This window comes from Tribolium castaneum, chromosome 6 (assembly GCF_031307605.1).
Source record: "Tribolium castaneum strain GA2 chromosome 6, icTriCast1.1, whole genome shotgun sequence".
Taxonomy (NCBI): Eukaryota; Metazoa; Arthropoda; class Insecta; order Coleoptera; family Tenebrionidae; genus Tribolium; species Tribolium castaneum.
In genome coordinates this window covers 12,870,008-12,893,263 of record NC_087399.1, presented here as the reverse complement: position 1 = coordinate 12,893,263, position 23,256 = coordinate 12,870,008, and the positions used below count along the sequence as shown (strand labels likewise).

The 23,256-nt window shown below is 32.1% G+C and overlaps 1 protein-coding gene across 5 annotated transcripts in view; it reads left to right on the top strand.

Annotated features, from left to right (window-relative positions):
* Positions 1 to 23,256, top strand: part of wge (winged eye) — a 119,277-nt gene that overhangs the window by 39,319 nt on the left and 56,702 nt on the right. For 4 of the 5 annotated variants that reach the window (XM_064357642.1, XM_008200973.3, XM_008200974.3 and 1 more), the window contains exon 2: positions 12,280 to 12,407. In XM_064357642.1, coding sequence (XP_064213712.1) covers positions 12,311 to 12,407 — 97 coding nt within the window. In that variant the 5' untranslated portion in view covers positions 12,280 to 12,310. Of the gene's footprint in view, positions 1 to 5,938; positions 6,029 to 12,279; positions 12,408 to 23,256 lie in introns of those variants that run through there. The other variant, XM_962011.4, reaches the window with a different exon arrangement.

The window sequence follows — 23,256 nt, the reverse complement described above, 5'->3', positions numbered from 1 at the left end:
TATTGCACCTGGAATGCACCCACAAGTCTAGATAAAGTCACTTTCAACAGAAATTTGGCAATAATTCGTAAATTTCACTTTCAAAATAAAAACCAGCTGACGGCCGCCATTATCCTTCATAATTGGCGATATTGGTAATGCAGCGTTGTCGGATTATTACTTAGTGCATCGCATCTCCGGAAATCCACGAACACCCTTACCGCTTCAGCTCACTAGGCAGTAACATACCAAGAAGTAAACATAGCCGATATGGCAACGTCAATGTTTATGTACATTAGAATGTGAGGTCTCGCTGACTTCACTTCCAAATGCACATTGCGGAGCCTTGATTCATCGTAACAATTTCGATTGTAATTTCTGACAATTTAACCATACTTTATTGAAGACAACCTTACGTATAAAATTTTTCGATTTATTGCGGACTAAATAAATGTTTTGCCGGCAGTAGAAAACTTTGAGATTGAAGATCCATGGTTTCAAATGAATGGAGCCCCTCCCCATTCAACAAATGTAACAAACTTTTTAAATGAATGATTTCCTAGACGGTGGATCGAGAGATACGGTTCCATCACATGGCCCCCCACGATCGCCAAGACTTGGCACCTAACGATTTTAATTTTTTTTTAAGTTAATATTTAACTACATTTACGTTGTTGTTTTTAAAAGTTTTTCAACTTTTTTTTGTTGGTAATTGTAGGTATTCTATACTTACAAGAATACTTCTATACTTGATTATTTTTCATTACATTTTTTGTGTTTAAATTTAATGTGTTATCATGTCACTCTTTACAAAATAAGACAAGAACAGAAAGTTCTTTGTGTGTAATTACTAATTTGCTATAACTTTATTTTATTTTATTATTTTTTTTATTTATTGTTCGTTACATTTATCAAAGCGATGAAGATCTATCAAAAACTGAAAATAAATGTTGGTTTTCATATAAAGAAACTAAAAATTATGTCATTACTCAAAAACCAAAGACGTCATAAATTTTGATATGTCAAAATAAAAGGATTTATAAAAGGAATAGTTATTATTATTTAAAGTAATAAGATGTTGTAAATGCTAGGTAAAATAAGCTAAATGGTAAGTTGAAATGTATTATTGTCTGATTTGCTAAGAAGAAATAATAAAGAGGCCAAATCCTAAACATTGTGATTTATCACCACGAAAAATAAAAAAAGTAAAATTTGGTCCGGTACCACTTCAATCGCGGAGAGTTAGTAACTTGTTTTTCACTATTAACTGGAAATAATCAATAATCATAATAATAATCATTGTCTTTGTCGCAAATTAGTCTTAATTAGTCTTTGTCGAAAAAACTTAAAAAATATAACAAAAAATAGTTTAAAAAATATTAACCATCTTCCTGATAAAGTTTGTAAATGTTACGGGTAATATGTAAACTTGGTTAGTTTGTAAACTAGCCAAGCCATTGGCTGTTTTAATAGAAAACGCAATTTCAACTAAAATAGCGGCTAGTATGTAAACTAGCTAAAGACCTTGGCTAATTTACTTCAAAGATAGAATGGAAATTTTAATTCGCATTTTAATAATTGTAAGACCAAGTTGTCAGAAGCCATAACATAAATACATAAATTTGTATCCAGTTACGCAAAAAGCTTTTGGTTTAATACTTGTTGTTGAACATTGTTGACGTTAAATGTAACGTTTTGGTATAGTTAAAACGCTCAGTGTGCTGGATATCAATGAGATTAGAATTTGAGATGGAAGCCGTAGCGGAGCGGTTTGAATGACGTGTTCAAACTAGGCTTTTAAAGCCGACATATCCAACTTGTGTCGGAATGAACCATCTATTTAAAAAAGCAGTCATCGTCTGCGCGCGCAGGGAACGCCACGCGATCGTTTCACTACAAATATTCCTCGAAATTTGTTGATCAAAGTTTTACGTATCTTGAAAACTCATTACGATTATTTACTTACCTACTTCACTGTCTGAAGTAGAAGTAGCAACGGTGATTGTCCATACTTATATACTTACATGAAAACAATTCTATTTACTTCATAAATCTGTTAGATTGGTGTTTAATTATCCGCTGTTTTAATTTTGAAATTATTATTATTATTATTATTATTATTAATTTTGTTATTAAGAAGTTTAAAAATGAAGTAGTTACTTATAAACCAAGTGCAGGAAGACAATTTTTCAATGAAGCACTCGTTTCTTCGTAACGCGTGCTGCAAAAAAGTATTTTATACCCCAAGTATTTTCAAATTGTTTAATAAAAGGACTAACAAAAATGGATATCAGATATGTCAAAATAAAATATTGATTTTTGATATTTTTTCATTTCTACTAAGATTTGTCTAAAATCAAGGGCTTTTGACTCGGATTGTAATATACATTGACAGTCACGCTAAACAGATTAAAAGATCTTTTTTAAGTTAGACTTTTCCAAGTGCTTCCTTATTATTATCATGTCACGTTTCTACACATGATTTAGGGCTTTGTGACGGAGTGTCAAAGATGTGGGAGGATGCATGTGGAAGAGGATTTTCTTTTCTTTGACATAATAAAAACGCTTTTGTGGTAACAAAATTTATCCCTTGAGAAAAGTTAGTCAGTTTTAAATGAAAATGGGTTGTTATTGTAAAAGTAATTTTTGGGCTTCTACTTATTTATGTTTATAAATAGTATTTATATATTTAATATGATTTAATTTATTTAAAAAACTAATTTATTAATTTTAATTTCATTCTTGTGATAAAATTTGAAATTATTATCGAATTACGAGTATAACTAATTTTATCATTTTCATCGCATCGTCTTTTATTTCTATTTCAACGTTGATAGCTGACATTTAAGTTTACTGTAAATTAAATGTTATAGCAGAAATGTATTAATGACGTCGATATACGTTATGCGATATACGAACGATATCAATTTTTAAACAAAAAATAACTGGAAATTACAACAGTTTTAAAATTACTTACTAATATAATATTATAACATGAGATCGGAAATGAACTGAATTAGAGCAGGCCGTGCTGAATTAATATTGACATTTATAAATTATTCTTGAGATTGTTGTAGTTTTTCTATGGTCTGTTATAATTTAATGTTGTAACTTCAAAGATCAATGCAGTTTTAATTTTGGAATTTGCTGAATTAATCATTATTACAGCTTAACGAAATTGTACTTTGTTTATTTATTTTTGCTAATTTATTCGGTATTCAACTCTTATTAAAAACAAAAAGATGCTATAAAATTTATACTAATCATCCCGTTAATGATTATACAAGTAAAATATAAAAATATTAATTGTTTTGACCTTAAACTATAGATTATTTTAGATGCCGCCCACTATTTGATGGCAATTATCCATACTGTCTACAGAAATTGTTTACATCAGTGGAAAAGAATAGATTATTTCAGCTCTTAATAAATAACATAGTCACTCGAATTTTATTATAATAACTAAATTACTACAAATTTTTATTCTTTGGACATCGGACCGAAAAAGTAATTTCTTTGCAAAAACATTGAATGGTTTGAAAGCCTAGGTCGGCTGTGAACAATAATGAGGTGATTGCTTGCCGTCGGCTGCGAGATCTTATTATAAAAAGCAAATCTTTATCCGTAGTAATGCCCGTTTTCAAGGCTGGATATAGTGTTTATGTGACCGAAAATAATTGTTCATAATAATTAGATTAATGTTGCTTAGTTGTTGCTTTGAAAGGGGAACATTATTTATTGATCTCGATTGTGTTGTGTATTTCTTCGGGAAAATTACGACAAAAAGCGATTCAGCAATTTTTATTATTATTGAAAATAAGACAGAAAGTAATTTCTTTGTTTGGAATCATCAGAAACAAAAATATCCAAGTTTTGTTACTCATCTCACTAAATATGAAAGTGCAATAAAAGTATTATACTACGTGACTTTAATTGCTGTTTAAAACTGCTTTTTAGAATGATCAATATTGAAAGTTAATTTACACATTCCAACCTTTTGAGCATTTGAAAAGTACATGTTTTAACTCAGTTTTTGCGGCCTTACTTATTCAAATGAATGGATTAATGTTATCTTCAAGAAAACTGCTTGGGATATATTAAGAAAAACAATTCAGAATTTTTTTTTATTTTATTCACAGCCAGTCTATTATTAGGTCATAATATTGCTACTAGGAGATGTCTAATGATATCAATAGAATCTATAGGTCTTTGAAAACACCATAAGACCCGTAACGAAATTAAACTGCATTTGTCACATTTACCTTTATATTAAATGAGAAAATATGATTGGTAACGCTCGAATTTTGTTTGGGGGAATAAAACATATTGTAAGACCCTTATACAATAAATATCATTTTGGATTTGGTCAGTGCTACAATATGCCTTTTTTGTTTTTCTTTAATATTCTCCTTTTTATGCAAAACTAACCTAAGACATAAGTAAACAAAATACTGAAGGAAGGGAATAAAAAACATGTAGAAACCAAAAAACTTACAGAAAAGCAATGATAATAAATAAATTAGCAACAAAATTATATCACTTTTATTTTTGTTTATAACACTGCAACCGGATTGGGTAATTTGAAATGTCAAATAACGATCTCAACAACCATGATTCAGTATACCTTAACATATAACCTTAACCTTAACATTTGAGTTGATACGAGATGTTTTAAATAAATTTAGGAAGTGGGAAAACAAAAATACTGAACGAAAAAAATCATTAATAAAGAAAAGCAAAAACTCAAACTAAAATAAAAGACAATAGAAATTAAAAAAATATTTTTTTAGAAAAAAGCTTTTATTTGAAAAACAAAAGTAAAAAAAATTTTCTATCTAAGGAGAATATTTTTGCTTCCAAGTTAGGATTCCTAATTTTATAAAAGCTTTGGAAACAGTGCTTAATTCAAGAAAGCAATTCTGTAATGCAGTATTTTTATGCTTTATGACCGCTTCCAATGATTTTATAAATTTTGGACTAACTTGTAAGCAAAAATATTCTTTAATAGGAAAACATTAGGTTATAGTTTTTAGTGTCTCTTTTAAATAAAAGATTTTTTCTAAAAAAACCTTTTTTTTCTTTTTAGTCTTGTTTTCATTCCAAACGTCTTGTTCTCTGAGATATAGTTTTAATCCATTATTGTAACACCATCATTTTGCTGGTTTGTGCAAAATTGTTTTTGCATTTGACAGCACATTCTAACCTCTGTTCTGTGTCTATCGTCCAAGATAAATGAATTTAAAAAAAGTAACGTTTCTTACGAAACGTAACAAACGTAAATGAAAACGTAATGAAAATGTTTACTTGAGTAGATATTAATATATTTCTATAAGTGAATGAACAGTGTGCCTTTTTACACACAGACCATGACGTCCCAATAACCATAACCTAAAACTTTAAAACTCCATTTAACCTCTTTAGAGTGTAATTATCTACAAATAATTGCACTATCACGCAGATTAAGTAAGTATGCAAAATCTCAGTTCATTGGGACAACAGAAACTATGAAACAGAAAATATGAAACAGGAAGGCGGACAATAAAGCAAGTGAAATAAAGGTTTTTAATACACGATATAATTGAAATACAGTAACTGAAAAAAAGATATGTTATCTAAAATGAAGAAATATAAAGAAAAGCGTAGCTGTTTTCATTTGAAAACTCATTTTGCTACGAGCATGCATGCTATTTGCACCACAATAGACACTAAGAAACTGCACGTCTAATAATAATAGGTATTTTAAATGAGCTGAAATATAATGGACAATTTGTACAAAAAGACAGATAATGAAATTTAAGATAAAAATTAAAGAGAGAAAGAAAGGGAAAAATGACGGCATAAAATGGTCTTTATGGCTCAGATTAATGGAACCAAACATATCTTATCAGATACTGAATTGCTATTTAATTTTTTGGGGATTAGTTTATGATAAATGTTCTGGTTTTCATAATATTTATACCTACTTGAAGTGATGTGAGAGAGAGGATCGTGAGTGTTTTTTTTTACAGTGTACAATAATACAAGAGCAGATCATCTTGAAAAGAATGAAGTAGGTGTTATTTACTGTTTATAAACAGAAACAAATTAATTGAAAAGGTATTTCCTTTTGGTTTAAAAATTGGGCATTACCTATTACCGATAAGGGAATGCTATTTCTGTTGAAAATATGTATTATATTATAGTCAAAACCGGTGACGAATGATTTGTTATTTTTTAGATACTGGTCTATAAAACAGAATTGCGTCGTTACGTCTTTAGGAAAAATGAGAAATATTAAATATTATTTTTGTACATGTTTAAATATTTTTTTTTGAATAATTGTGATTTTTGCAAACTTACCATACCATGGCGCAACCATACACTTTTGTTTATCTTTCGTTTTATGACTTCATATTTTGTTCTCTTGATTTTCATAACGCAGGATACTATCTTCTGTGTCAACTGTCATGGATAACTAGATCAAACTTTTAGAAAATGGTACGATATAGGTATGTACGATATAAAATGAAATAACAGGTTTGTAATAACTATAAAGCGAAAAGATTAGTATTTTATGTAAATGTCCATCCATTAAAAATTATTTGGGCGCCAACAATTTAAACAACTCTTCCTTTGATACACTTGCGAGTTTTTGTAGGCTGTTGAATTTGTACGAACAATACCTATATTATTTTACTTTTTTCTTTCTTCAGTCCTTATTTACTTTTCTAACATCAATCATTATGGCCGTCACTTTTGTGGATAAAATGTTACTATTGTTATTAATTATTATTACGTATCTAATATAATTATCGATGTATTTAAATTTATTTTTCTGTTGTAATAATATTGGTAACTCTAAGGTTTATGTTTTTTGGATGAACTTTAATGATTGAAAATTTTTTTTGTCTCTCTCGAAGTGTCAAAAAAAGTTGTGTGTTCATATCCGGCATAACACACTGCTCAACAATTGAAGTGGATATTGAGAGAAATTCTAAATTTTGGTAATTCATTGTATATTAAATAACAAAAAACAATTACAAAAAATAAATTTATATTCGTTCACACTCAAAATTAAAAACTGAAGAAAATTGTCCGTAAAAAACCACTATTAGAAGTAAAACACAAAATCGAATAAAACGTAACGAAACTTAAAAGATCTCAAATTTAAATTTTACATCATCCCTACAAAAACCTTGTACCGTGTAGGACCTCTCCTGGCTGTTAGAAGGGCTCTTACTCAATTGGAGAGACTCATTATCAAATTGTTCATAAAATCTTGAGGTATCACTTCCCAAATTCCTTGCATGCATTAGCCAGCTCTTGTAAAGTGTCACGAGACTGCTGGAGCTGGTTTAAATGCCTAGACATTTCGGCCCAAACATGTTCGATGCAGTTCATGTCAGGCGAACAGGGTGGCCACTCCATTCGTGTAATGCCATGGTGTCCTATGCGCTCATTCACAAATCTGGCGCGACGAGGGCGGGCATTATCGTCAATAAATACGAATCGTTTGCCTATTGCACCAAAAAATGACACAATTATCGGCTCTATCACTCTGTCTCGATAGCGGACAGCAGTCATTGTTTTATTAATTAAGACCAATAGGTCTGTGCGGCCATTAAAACATATGCCTCCCCATACGCAAACTAACCCGCCACCAAAAAGAGTGGTTGGATTTTCATTATACCGTTGTTCTCTTAGCCAAAATGCTAAAAAGTGTGGAAGGAAAGAGGATAACGGTACAATGCACATGTGATGGCTTCAACCACTCTTTTTGGTGGCGGATCAGTGTGCGTGTGGGGAGGCATATGTTTTAATGGCCACACAGACCTATTGGTCTTGATTAATGAAGCAATGACTGCTGAGCGTTCTCGAGATAGAGTAATAGAGCCGATAATTGTACAATTTTTTGGTGCAATAGGCGAAAGATTCGTGTTTATTGATGATAATGCCCGCCCTCATCGCGCCATAATTTTGAATAAGCGCATAGAACATCATGGCATTACACGAATGGAGTGGCCACCTTGTTCGCCTGACATGAACTGCATTGAACATGTTTGGGCCGAAATGTCTAGGTGTTTAAACCAGCTCCAGCAGCCTCTTGAAACGTTACAAGAACTGGCTAATGCATTGCAAGGAATTTGGGAAGTGATACCTCAAGATTTTATGAACAATTTAATAATGAGTCTCTTCAATCGAGTAAGAGCCCTGCTAAGAGCCAGGGGAGGACCTACACGGTACTAGGTTTTTGCAGGGACGGTGTAAAATTTGACTTTCGAGAACTTATAAGTTTCGTTAGGTTTTATTCATTTTTTGTTTTACTTCTAGTTCTGGTTTTTCACGGACAATTTTTTTCAGTTTTTAATTTTGAGTGTGAACGAGTATAAATTTATTTATTGTGACTGTTTTTTGTTATTTAATATACAATGAATTACCAAAATTTAGAATTTCTCTCAATATCCACTTCAATTGTTGAGCAGTGTAGATGCGCTGTTTAGAATACATTAGAAATTTTTGACATGAGCAAATTTTAAAGTGTTTTGCTGAATTATCTCTTCTCTTGGTCTAAGCGATTCACTGCTAACATCTGTTACTTGATTTATCTTTTCATTGAATAAGAAGAACGTTTTGACTTTTTACAATTGCAAATTATACAAACGTTGGCAGTATCTGTTCTAACAATGATTTTAGAAAACAAGCACGTATCCAGTTGGGTTTATTATTATTACTATTATTACGACTACGTACAACATATCTCCATGTTGTACTTAAGCTGCATTGCTAAAAAAATTGTTCTCCAAAAAAACATACTAACTTTAAAAATTTCTAACTTCTCTTATCGATATATTTAATTTCAATTTAATTTCAAATGGGGATTGTCATTCTTTCGCATGACTCAATTTTAGATTACTGATGTGGATCTTGAATTTCACCTCGGTTTTCACTCATCTTTTTCTAAATATCACTTTTTAGTATAAGAAAAAATCGCGTTTACTGGTGGCCTGAGTTGATAAAAATTGGTACTTTTCAGAAATTTCATAGTAAGAACATAATTAAATGCGGCAAATTCAAATTCCAGAACTACCTTCCTATACTCGTTTATAAACAGTCTGTATAATTTGACGTTTTTTCTTTGTTTATCATCAAATTTGATTTTACAAACTATATTTACTGTTAGGGTAGGTATAAATGTGTTTTTGAAACGAACTAAGACCTAAACTAATAAATTATTACTTTTGTATCTATAAAGAAATGTGTCTTTGCTCTACAGGCTGTTTGTGGATTGCGCTCATTTTTAACCACTAATAGACCTCGTCAAAAGGAACAACTTTTCTCTCTCCAATTTTCGACGATAACATGTCATTTTTGAGTTAAAATTAAAAATAAGTTGAGGCTGAAAACCCGTCTCCGCCTATGTCTAGATACGATATTTTTATTCAAACAAAAAAAAACTATGGAACCTAAACAGCGTAAAGTCAAAAAAAAATTTATCAGTGTCAATGTTCGTGGGTCAGTAGTACCATTATAAAAATTACTCAATACACGCAATACACGCTTGAACCCTTCAGGGTAGGAAAGCTTGTGGTCTTGCACACAAACGGTCAGCTCCTTGACGGTATTACTTGGAACACAATTTGAACACTAGTTGTTTCACGTGAATCCATAAAAAAATCACACGGATTTAAATCTGGAGAGACTGCACCTCCTGGAGATGGTAAGAGTGTAACTACCCCGTACACTTAGGACCAGATCACTCAATTCGGCGTTTGAATAATTGGTCATAATTATTTAATTTCACTCGACCTTAATTCACTCGAACGCGGGATTGCGACTGACTAACCGAATGTCTAAACAAACACCTGATAATTTTTTTGGTGCACAAAGTTATCCCTTATTTGTTTGTTATTCCCTTATTTCACGGTCAACGTTCAATGCAATTTATTTTCATTTATATTTTATTTGCACCTGATAAGGAGAGCCATACTGAACGGCTCGTGAAAATCGTGGGGGGAAAAATGGGAAATTTTTTTTTGGCACGGAATTTGTTTTGTCTTCAAATTGACTTTTCATAACGCATTCTTGTAGTGGTTAAAATTTGTGAGCGCATTCCTCAAACACCCTGTATAACAGACAATGGATATGGTGATGCGTGCGTACCTCTCAGTGTTAATAATAATAGTAATTACGTATATCGTGAAATAATCCCATAATATACTGATTCTGTATGGGTTCATACAACAAGTGGGTAAAGTTGTATACAAGGTGATTCAGATAAGATAAAGAGCCTGACGATCTGGCGACGCAACCCAAAAAACAAATTCCATTTACGTCTTGATCTAATTTTAATTACGATTTGCATTTGCAAATTATCTTATGTTGCTGACAGTGCTTGACAAGCTTTGACATCGGTGCTAGTCATTATTGTCACATTGTATCCTGCATTGCTGTTGCTACAAAGAATTTGTTTGCCCAACGTTTCCCAAATAGACAACATTCTAGAGACATGGTCTTTAAACGTCCTGAGTGGGAACTTAGAAGTTGGCCTCTTTGCAAAAGTTCGTTTAATAGCTTACATAACACAGAACCAACCGGAATCAGCCAGACTTCAGTTTGTCATTCTGAGAAAAAATAAATTTCTTACTTATCATGTTCAGCTAGTACGAGAACTTGGGAAAACTGAATTTGAATGCATATTAGAGTTTTGTCTCTTTATCAAAACATACATACAAGTTGGCAACAACTTACTTCAGAAAATTTTATTGTAATGAAGCCTAATTTTTTTAACAATGATAGTGCACAACAGTCATTACTATGCTCAAAAAAATTTACTTTGGGTAAGCGAAACACATTTCCAATAAATTGTTTTGGTGAACGTTTAATGTGGCATCTCGCATCTTCGTGAATCGTATAATCGGGCCATTTTTCATCCAAAAAAAACAAGCAGGAAGCCGGCATTTTGAACACAACTGCTTTAATGCTTCATTTTTTCATACATTTTGTATTGTAGTTTATACACCGAAAAGAGTTCTCTACTTTCTCTATCATTCCGCGAAAATGAATGGTAATAACGATCGTTCTCTGCGCTGAGTCAGAGCGACCTAAGTTGATAACTTGGATTCAACTTGCAAATCTTAATTTAAATAGGATAATTAAAAGGCGTAAATGAAATGTGTTTTTTGGGTTGCATCGCCAGATCGTCAGGCTCTTTATTTTATCTGAATCGCCCTGTACATATTATCTACGCAAGAATGATAGCGTACAAGGCGTATTCCGAGTGTTACTATTATGTTTTCTTAAGAACCCCAAAATGCTAAATTAAATAAAAATTCACATTCCAATAGAAAATCATTTAATCTATTTACGTTATTTGTTTGTTAATTGCTGCTTCAACTACAACAGTTACCATTACCTTGTGCTTCATCGTTACTTTTAATTATGGCAACGAATTAATTCATTATTTCAGTAACTGTACTCCATTGACATAGATTTGATGAAAAACCTCCCCATTACATAAGCCAAACTTGCTCGAAACGACTTTGGTAGAAGTGATGAAACAGAGAACCGTCGGATTTAAATTTTTAATAAAATTAACGCCAAATGAAATGATCACTGGGTTAAACCTATGAAGTGACGTTTTTCCTGTCGTGGTTACCATATTCTTATTGGTACCAATATTTCGAAATTAAAAACCATTCTTAAAAATAACAGTTTCGTGAGTTACTCTATTTCTACACTTTTTTAATAGCCGGTAAGATTTCCACTCCAAGAGTCATAAACACCCTGTATGAGAATTTTTTTTAACACGTTGCGATTGGCGTTGTAAGTGTAACTAAATGTTACTATCTCTATCAGAAATTTAAATTAGGTACTTGATTGGATGGTATTACTTCTTTTAACATAAATTTGTGATAACGCTAATAACATATAGGTTTCTTCACTTCTCAGTGTTTAGCTTATTTTTAGATCTTGTTATTTTCCAATAATTCACAATGAAATTAATAACTTATTTCTGGAGAAATAAATCGATGCAATAGTGTTTGATCAGCGTACGCGTAATAATAATAACAAACGTACGAGCTCGAGCTTGTGTCTGTAGTATGATTCGTTTTACTTTTTGTAGACTTACATAACTCGCGCGTAGGTAGATTCATGAATTCATGATGTCTTTCTCTCTTTTTATTTTCTTGACTTGCTGTAAGGTGTGTTTTAGGATGCGCGGTCGGGAATTTAACATTTAAATGAGATAAAAAAGAAAACAACGAACAAATCGTTATGATTTAATGTTGTTGATTTTGAAAGAATTGTTTTTTTTTTCAGATCGTCCCCAAGACCCTAGGGCAAGCTAACTATGTTGGGCAGCCCAGCTGGGCCGGGGGGACCGAACCAACGAGGTCTGTGGCCCCTGGCTCCAGCACCGGCTCCTGCTACCAGTTTCACTGCTGACAGTAAGTTCGGTTCTAATTTCCTGACCTTTTCTTCTTGAAAATGAGAGGCTCATGTTTTATGAAGTTGAGAGGAACATAGTTTCTTATTTCTGTGAGTTTCGTATCGTACTTTATCCAAGGAATTAAATAAAACAGCACTTAATTGCAAGTAATTACAATCGGTTTTTATCGAACAATTTATTAGGTACTAAACCAATATAATTTTGCCAGTGGGAGTCTCGATTTATTCTGAACAATACCATTACAAAGCATCCAGTTTTAGGGGGATTCGTTTATACTCCCAACTTTGGGTGATTCAAAGCTGTCGAACAAACTGTTGAATATAAAAGACGTTCAGCTAAGCTTAGGCTCGGCTGCTCACTTCGACCTTAATAAACCGAGTTTAACTATAAACTAAGTTTAAACCGACACCGAGTATTGCTCAGTTACGAAATATCGACTAAGCTAAAGCTTAGTATTGGTTTATCTAGGCGGTCGATGTTGGTCGCTTAAGTATTGGCTAATCGCTAAACATTCACTATATTAACGTTATTAATATACATAACTTTATAATTTCATTGAAATCGTTAACAGATGAATAAAAGAAACCGAAGTAGCAGTTTTAAACGCAAAGGAAAAAAATTGGTCAATTTTGTTCAAAATCATAACACTGGAGTGTAGAAAGAATACTTGATTACGTTCTATGAACTAAATGGAGCATGGGCCCTAATTGCACTAAGATTTATTAAGGCAACAGCAGACACCATCTTGCAGACGCCATCTTGCACATAAACTACTTACTTTCACAAATGTGGAAAAAAATTGCTTATTAACTACTTTTATGCCCGATTTTGACATTGACAATTATTTATAAAAAAACAGACTATAACTAAATGGAATAATGTGTCATAGTAACTACTTGTAGAATAAAGCTGTACAACCTCTACTCGTATCTATGGAATAAGGAACAACATTATTAGTACTTATAAGAGAAACATTGTTTTTTAATTGCTATGCTTTAAAAGTGAGGACGCCCAAGTTTTCAAATGCCTAAAAGCAACAAATAAATTGTGAAAATCAGTTTATAGCTGTGTTTTGAAAGAAAAGCCAGAAAACGATAAATTGCACTTGTTCAGAAGGAAGCATAATTTGAAAATGCCGCGCATGAAGGAGTTCAAAGAAATAAGGAACCGCTATTTTAGTAATTAATAATTATATTGAGTTACATTTTATCTTTCAAAATCTTATTTAACGATATTATTCTTACAATATTGATAAATATGAAAATATTGATAAATGATGATATTATTCTATCTTAACCTAACTTTTTAAAATCAAAACTCTCAAAACAAAATCTCACCAAGCAACTTCATATTTGAAGTGCGCAAGCGTACATTACTATCAACCGCATAAGTAACAAGTTCAGTGCGACTAAACTTTTTACTGAGCAACACAAGTACAGTTTATACTTAGTTTAAATTTAAACCGAGTTTACGTAAGCAAAAGCTTAAGTTCGAACTGAGAAACCGGGCTTTAAAGATGAAGTCAGTTTTTTTTTCAAGTAACTTAATTTAACTTAATATATTTTTATACTTGTTTTCTTTATCAACGTCAATAATATTAATTGTGGCTTATCTATTTGTTTCCAAGTGATGTCGAATTTGTGAGTTTCTTAAATGTTTTGTACATCATACCGGATGCTCAAAAATCGCACCAACTCCTTGGTGTGTGCTAGAGAACTGCTTACATACAAAGGTAAAAATAGTAAAAAAAGTTTGTATTAAAGTTGTTGATAAGTAACGAATTTTAAATAAATGATATGTGGCAATTGAATTTGATCAACAATAAATATAAATTATTTTCAAACGGTTTCCTAGGAAATAATTCCCAGTGTTCGCACATCTACAAATTGTTTTTTTTTATGAATTTCATTTTTTTTAATTTACAAAAATTCCTAAAATCGTTTAGTAAATTTAAAAATGATTATTCATCGTATTGTTTGGGAACGATTAATTCGTGTGAAGCATAAAAAATTAAAAAATAATGAAAACTGAAGAAGTTAACAAAATAAGTTTGTAGCTTCAGGTTTTTTAAAATAAAACTTTAGGAATTATTTCAAGATTTTTCCCGTAATCTACACAAGATTCTCAATAACTTATAGTTGGGGTCAGATCTGTTTAAACTACGTCACAGTGAGACTATATAGTGCACAAAAACTGGATAAGAGCTCAAATTTAAGAACTTGGTGTTGAATGTTTGTTTGTTTCATGTGTTTGACAGATCACAAATGTAAACAATAATAAAAATTTTAATATTTCTTTATTGTAGTAAAGTACGGCAAAATATACCAACTAGAACACTTAAAAACAAATGGAGAAAATTTTAAATGCCTTGAAGGACCGTTGCTTGATTAGTTGTTTAGGTTATGTTTAACCTTGGTATGACTGTCAGGTTTAAAGTTGAAATTTGCATTAAAAAGGCCGTAAAAAGCTTCGAAGTGCCTTTTAGGGTAGTCGTCGTCATGTTCCAGTGGCATGCCTCTTCTGTGCCACATCAGTAAAATTTGTCACAAAAGTTTTAAAAAATGACTTTAAACAACAAAAAAGGCCTCATTCTCATTAAGGTTGAGACATGTCTCGCTGCATGCAGCACGACATAGTCCTCAAAGAAATCACTGTCAATGGTTTAAAATCATAAACTGTATTGTGAGGCCGTCCCAGTTTGTGTGTCTTTTGAGATTGGTCGTTGAGACCTGCCGTGCCGCATGTAGCGAAGCAGATCTCATCGTGAATGGGTCCTTTAAGAAACAGTTTCAATGTACACCACAAGACATACACTGAAAGGGCCTCATGCCTAATGCCATAACTTATAATTGACAGCGTTTTATAAAATCATTATGCAGAGATTGTCGCGAGACGGGTAGGTCTCAGCCTACTGCAGAAGTCGCTCTCAGTGAGACCGTGTCTTAGAGATGCAAAACCATTTACAGTGAGATTGGTGTCTGAGACCTATGTCATGCAGGGAGGCCAACTTCATCGTGAATGGCTCTTTTCAATGGGTGTGTGCTTTTTGAATAAATTGGAAATGGCCTTTTTGAAAACAGCAGTTGCCTCTCTTTTATTAATCTATTCAACAACATGCTTGTATTCGATGCACTTACACTAATTTCATTATCAGTGTCTTGATTATCAGGCAAGGACGAAGTAGACTTAAGGCAATCAAGGAATAAAAACTCTTTAATTTCCTTTATTAGCTATATTTTTTTTATACAAGAAGACTACCCTCAGCTAAAGACGAACAAAAATGTAAATAAAAGTAAAGGTAGGTTTTTCGCAATGTTTCACACTATTCTTCCACATGTCACAGTAAAATCAGAAAGCGCTTCTTGTCATAAAGCCCTTATCGTGTTTTTCGACGATGGCTGAGACCTTGTGATGTATTTGTTAAATGTAAGTTTTCAAATACCCCATGTCAGTGCAAAGGTATTGCACTTTGTTTTCGAGCCCCTCACTCAAAATATATCACAAATCATGCAACCAGCGACAGTCAGTAACATGTCAGTACATCACAGCAGCTATATCCACACAATCACTGACTGCAATTCTTCTGTGTTGTGCTATTCCTGTCTCATTATCATTACATAGCCTAAGAAATTGTTATGTGACAAGTAATGTGTCTACCTTCAAAAATACTTGCTTAATCATGTCTTTATCCCTTTAGTACACACTTGTAGAGCAGACAGGGTTACATATAGTTCGTTTTTTTAATATCAACTGTCTGTGTCAAAATTTTGATAAAGACCAGACTGTAGAGGTGGTTCCATATTTGGTGGCGAACTGACAGTGATATAAAAGTCTACTGATATGCACTCACTTCGTTAAGATACTGAAATATATGGGCGCGCATTTTTTTCGCTAAAATTTACTTAATTGTCATTTTAACATTAATAAATTTTGAGGACGAAAATACATAGAAAGATTACTATTATTGTTAATAATTTGTTCATTATTCTTCATCTTACGTCTCTCATTATAACTTTTAAAGATTATCAGTAGATATAAAAATCACTTTATTACGACGCCTATGGGCAATTTTTTTTCAATAGTAAACATGTGTTTTATGCCAAAATTCAGTCATTTTTGACAATGTCAGTTCGTCACCAGATTTGGAATAAGCTCTATCACTCTAAAAGTTCAAGTCCAACCACTTTTGAAACTGTATTTGACATTTTTGAAAATTGGACGTTAGTGTTTATCGTTAATTCGTTAGTCTAAAGGTGGTCTCAAATAACATGTGTTATTGTACGTGTTTTAAATTGGAGACAACTTGAAAAATTTGGAAATTGATTTTGCCAGGTAAAAATTACACCAACCTTAATTTAAAAAAATATTATTTATAATAATGCCAACCTGACGGCTTTTAGACAGTTGATTATTAAAAAAACGACTATAGGTTTAAAATTATAACATTTCCTTTGTTATTGTGTTATTGTTTACATCAGTCAGTTGTTTACTGTCATTTTGTAATGCTACCAACTTTAAAAATGTCCCTGCTATTGAAGCTCTTGGACCATAGAAAGAACATTTTTTGTTCATGTACACACCGTACACACGTATAGATTTCTGTCAATTTTTTTATGTTTAAATAGGTTTGTCCCAAAGCTGCGCAATGTGTATTTGGAAGTGAAGTCCGCGAGATCTCACATCTAATGTACATAAACATTGACGTTGCCATATCGGCTATGTTTACTTATTGCTATGTTACTGCATAGTGAGCTGAAGCAGTAAAGGTGTTCGTGGATTTCCGGAGATGCGATGCACTAAGTAATAATCCGACAACGCTGCATTACCAATATCGCCAATGAATGAAGGATAATGGCGGCCGTCAGCTGATTTTTATTTTGAAAGTGAAATTAACGAATTATTGCCAAATTTCTGCTGAAAGTGACTTTAACTTTATTCAGACTTGTGAGAACACTCCAGGTGTTGTTGTATCTCGTGAAAAAGAGTTCAAACCATTTTGCCGTAGAAACTTTTAACTTCAGTTTTATGTCTTTTATCTCTACCAAAGAAATTGTCCAACACTTTTGAGTCAGGTTGTATATTGGCGAGTTTTATTGCTTTATGGTCTTTATGGTCCATACTATTAAAGGTTGCTTACATTTCTATCTAAAAAATAAAAAAAAAACAAGCGACAGATTTGTTTTATTATGTAACACATGCGTACCTTATTTTAATCGAAACTTCAAAAAAAATGGAAAATAACATATCAAAAGTTACGAAGCAAGCCACCCAAATTCAAGATGGGCGTACGGATTTGACTGCACGCGATTACCGAAAACTGATTCTTATGTAAAATTTCTTGCTTAATTCGAATCACAGATTTCTAGTAACGTGTCATATTTGTGTAGTGGAGTTTTCGAAATGCGAGAATTTTTTTTATTTTAAAAGATAGATCTCTACATAAGCGAGATGAAATGATGCCAATAGTTTAAATAAGTTTTTGGTGCAAGAATCATTTCGATATCTGTAATACTCACCAAGTTTTGCAATTTCAAATTACAGCTACGAGTATATGCGCGCGAGGTACAGATCGCGGCATATCTCCCTTTGTAGTGACTACAGGACCACTGGACCAAGCTCGCTAGGTCAAATGCCGCGCTATGTCGTTCGACTCCTCTTAGTTTTTATTTTATATTTTTTCAATCACAAAACATTACAAGGACCAAAAAAACGGTAGATAATAAAATCATCAATAATTTTTCACGTCAGAACAGTATTTAATAACTAAATCTCTTGCAATTGGCCAAAATCACGCATTTTATTCCTAATTCATCACTTTCTTAACTTTTTTGTCGTTTTTTTAAGTATGTGACTTTATAACCCAAAGGTGAGCTATATTACTCAAAAATGCCTGAAATCACGTCAGTGCTTTTTAAATAATGAGTAATAAAGTTTCTTCGTTCGATCACTTTTGTGAATACGTCAATTACGATACAAAGATTATTATTAAAGAATTTTTAATTCACCATCATGCGATGACTGATTTAATAATCAGAAAAAAAAGCCATTCCAGGACTTCGTTTTATATATGTCGTAGGCTAATAGTATAATCAGGCGTATTATAAAAAGCCTAGTTGTATTGTACAGGCCTGGACAACTTGAAGATGAATGAATAAATGCAGGGTTTTTACAATGCGATTGAAAATTTTAGGCGTATTATAAAGGGCCTTACAAGTTTTTGTCTTAATGTAAAATGGTTTTTAATGTAGTCCACTTAGAAAATGACTGATTTCACTCAGTCGTTTTGTAAAAGAATTAAAAAAACAATTAAACATTATATGAAATTACACCCTCTATTGTAGTTAGGTAGTTTGATAAAAAAAATGGTAAAATTGCACCTCAAATTTAAATTTATTCGTCGACAAAAATACTTTTATACTCGTATCTCAAGACCTGTAAGCATTCTTATAAGGCAAGTTGTTATTTTAACTTCTACTTCTTTTAGTTCTACTATCACTGCTATCACCCTCTGAAATTCCTATATGCACAACTATCAATAATTCAACATATTTTGATGTTGACGTTAATTTTTCTTTTTACCATTATCAGTAATAACCGTAAAATTTTTGTAGTTCTTGATAATACAGCCCTTTATTAATGAAGATATTGCCTACTGTGTCTTCCAGCATTTTAAAACGATAATTTATAATATAAATTTAATGTTCAAAGCATAAATTTCAATAATAAAACAGACTTGCGCATTATAATACGTCTAAAGAATTAGGTTCGTTTCAATCGTATTGTAAAAGAACTATAGGTATTTTACAATAAGATGAAAATTGGTTACACGTTTTATAATACTCCTAAAATTTTCAGTCGCATTATAAAAACCGACATTTATTCATTCATTTACAATTTGCCCAGTCGTTTACAACATGATTATAATACTCCTAATTTTACTGTTAGCCTACGACATATATACATGTTTAAATTAGTTAGCTGCTGGACGTAAAAGGTCAAAAAAGAAATGACTAAAGTGTGTAATTTTAACTAAATTCAAGGGATTTAGATAGTAAATAAACTGTTTTTTGATGTGAAAATTATTAATTATTTTATTATTTATCATTTTTGACCTTTAAAGTGTTTGTAATTGAAAAAATATAAAATAAAAACTGAGAGGAGTCGAACGACATAGCGCGGCATTTGACCTAGCGAGCTTGGTCCAGTGGTCCTGTAGGTACTACAAAGGGAGATATGCCGCTACCTTTACCCTATTGCAGTAACTTTAAATTGCAATAACTTGGTGAGTATTACTGATATCGAAATGATTCTTGCATCAAAAACTTATTTGAACTATTGGCATCATTTCGTCTCACTAATGTAGGAATCTATCTTCCAAAATTAAAAAAAATCTAGCATCTCGAAAATTCTACTACACAAATATGACATGTTACAAGAAAACTGTAATTTTCTTACTTTTCTTTTGTAAAATCTAAAGCTCGTTTATATACATTAGAATCCACATGTATAGGGAAATCTAGTACAAAAAAAAATGAATTTTGTAGCTTTATTCAGAAGAAAAATATGACGAAGTAAACACAAAATTTGCGCAATTTTAGTTTTTCAAAAATTTTCAGAAAATCATGTTTTTCATAATGAATGCAATTTTAAATCAAAAAGCGACCTTTAGAGTCGAATTCAGCAGGAAATTCTACATAAGAATTAGTTTTCAGGAATCGTGTACAATTGAGTCCTGACCAACTTCTTAAATAAGCGACTTTTGAGCTTGACTTTTTGGATTTTTGTAGCCATAACCAACCACCAACAGAATTTCTATACGCCCAGTTTTATTTACCTAAATGTAACCGTTGTTAAACTACCTATATTGGAGTGTTATACTTAAAAGTAAAAGTTTTTGGAAATTGCAGATTCTGAACGTAGACATCAAATGTAGTAGTACAATCGGTCTGAGTTATTTTAAATCGGTACTTTTTTAGTAATAATAGAAAATTTGCGCTGTGACGGAAGCAATGTCTCGACTAATGATTCGTCAGTTTTTCGCTGCATACAATTAACGCTACGACCTACGTTTGGGCTGCTAAACGTCAAATACAAACGTCAAAACCGTGCGCTGTCGATTATGACTGTGTTGTGGGCTAATATTTTGCAGGAGTTTGTGTTTTGGTAAAATGACTGCTCCTGCAGCACATCTGAATTCGTACATAAAACAACAGAGGCAGAAGTAAAGAAAGACGTACGTCTTTTATTTTTCTCCAAAACGGTTGAGCTTTGGTTAAAATAAAAAATATGGATCGCCTATTTTGTTTTGGCTATCCATATTTGCCACGCAAGTTTAATTTTTGGCTAATATACAAGTGACAGATCGCTAATAGCAGTATTTTCAAAGTTAACTAAGTTTTACCTTTCCATAAATTCAAAATTAAATTTTTGAATTATTATCATTTTAATAAAATTAAAAGTATGTTACGTCACTAAATTCACAAAAAATGTTCTTTTAAATTTGACCCTTCGGGGTATTGAGAAATATCACGTTAGTGGTGGTAATGCCATCAGCCAAGTGCCAGAGTTTTCAGGTCGCATCTACAGCCTCTGACCTGACCTAACGACCACTAACTAGTAGTGACCGGTACCGACGGCTTAACATCTCCTCCGAAAGACGAGTTAGTTGCGATGTTTTGGCATTACATTATCCGGTCACCCACCTAAGGAATGACCGGGGTCAGTGCTGCTTAACTTCGTAGTATTGATAATCTATGAAATCAGCTAACCTATGCAACTAACTAACTAACAAAATAAATCATGGTTATAAACCGAAAAAATCTCAGATGATAGAATTTAAACGCTTTTAACTTTATCCCAAATTTCAGGGTGCTTTGTTAAACCGTTATGAAAATATTTAGCTTTATCCATTCTTTTTAGCGACCCTGTATACCAAGGTCGTATTATGACCGTGGACAACGGGTTTATTGTCCAGAGGGCCGTTTAGGCACGAGTATCAGTACTTTGCCTAAGGTTATTAACACCCAATAATTCCCGTTACCGAAGAACGTTTAAGCATCAAATTGAAACGTGTTAGAAACTATGTCGTTTGCGGTATAAGGTTTTTCTTTTAGCCTTTTCTTTTGGGCAACTAGAAGTATTTATTTTTTCACTGGCACTTAAAATTGAAACATCTGTAAATAAATAATTTTATTTCTTACTAAAATGAATTTCTACAAAAATATCTATTTAAAAGCGCAAAGTAGTACTTACATTGGCGTTTGAAAGAAATTAACAATTACATTTGCGCTCGCGACACACACAAAACTTTTTCTCAATTGCAAGTATTAAGAATATACCATAGTATTCAGGACAAAACTATGAAATAATTTATTAAAATCAAAAATTATTTATTTTCTGTTGTTACTACAGTTACCATACCTATTTACATAAATCTCTGGACATTTAATTTCAATAAAAAATGGGAGAGCGAGAGTTTTTTTCCATTTTTTGTCGCTTTAAAGCGACAAAGTGACAGTTTTGAGAAAACGTCAACTTTGCGTTGCTAACTTGAAGCGCAAATATTTATTTTGGTGAGCGATTGTAGTAAAATAAAATTTTTCTCAATTTTTGGCATTTTTCTATAAAAAAAATTGTGGCTTTGTAAAAATGAGTTATAATAGGAAAATCTCGGACGAATTGCAGAAAACCGAAGAAAACACGCTTAGTTTTTGTTCCGACAAATCTGAAACAATGCACAAAAAGGAATTAGTTGAATGAACGAAGAAAACTGGTTGGAGAGAATTATGAATCGAAAGGAATTCCCAAAGGAACTATGACTACTTTTATGGATTCCGTAACTATGACAATATTTGACTACAATAGATCTAGGGTCGGTTTATAGAAACGTTATTAATTTAATTCGCAGTTAAATGCGTGATTAAGTGATCACGTGACGAAATTGAACTGATTTGATTAGTTCATTCGCTTTATTAACTTTTAACAACGGATTAAATTATAACAAAGCTTTCTACAAGCCGGCTCTAATAAGAAATAAAACGATTAATTCACAAGTAGCACAGCTCTAAAAATGGGAAAAAATTGTATGAAAATATTTGAAATAACTTGAATCATACTTTTGATAACTTCGGTTTTTCGCAGTTCACCAGCTTTTAAAAAAGTCGAAAACATTTTATGGTCGTGGGAAAAGTAAAATTTTAAACCAAAACAGGGAGCAAATAATAAACTTACACGGGTGATCTATATCAATACAAGAAATTGTTTGAGATGTAATTTTTTAAAGGTTAGATATAGTGGCGGTCAGCTCGATTTGCGTGTGCGTCATCAATTTCATTTTTTCATTACCAACACAAAGCTATAAAAAATTATCAAAAACAATGCAAATTTAAACAGCTAAGGGGTATCTAAGGGTGGTATCCTTGAACATGAATTTACATGTGCACTTCGACAACACCGTCAAGTGTCACGAATTTGTCAAACTGACATTGACAGTAAATTATAGACGTCGTCGCATGGTTGTCGAAAGTGTTATCGGTGTTAATCGCAAGTATTTTCTGTTCGTTTATTGTGTTTTGTGATTTGCGTTTCCTTAGGTTTTTGATTCTGCGTTTATTAATTCTTGTTTTGTGAATCTGTATTTTTTGTAACAACTCATAATTTAAACACTTCGTAACCTCAAAAAATGTTTGATAGTTTGTCACCGCTCTGCCCCTGCTATGTAAACGGAGCGACAGAAATGTCAGATGACGCACACGCAAATGGAGCTGAGCGCTACCATAGTTTGGGGCAATTTTTTCTTGAATTTCGTTAGCGCAAATTACCTTGCAATGTTAAACTGATACTTAAAC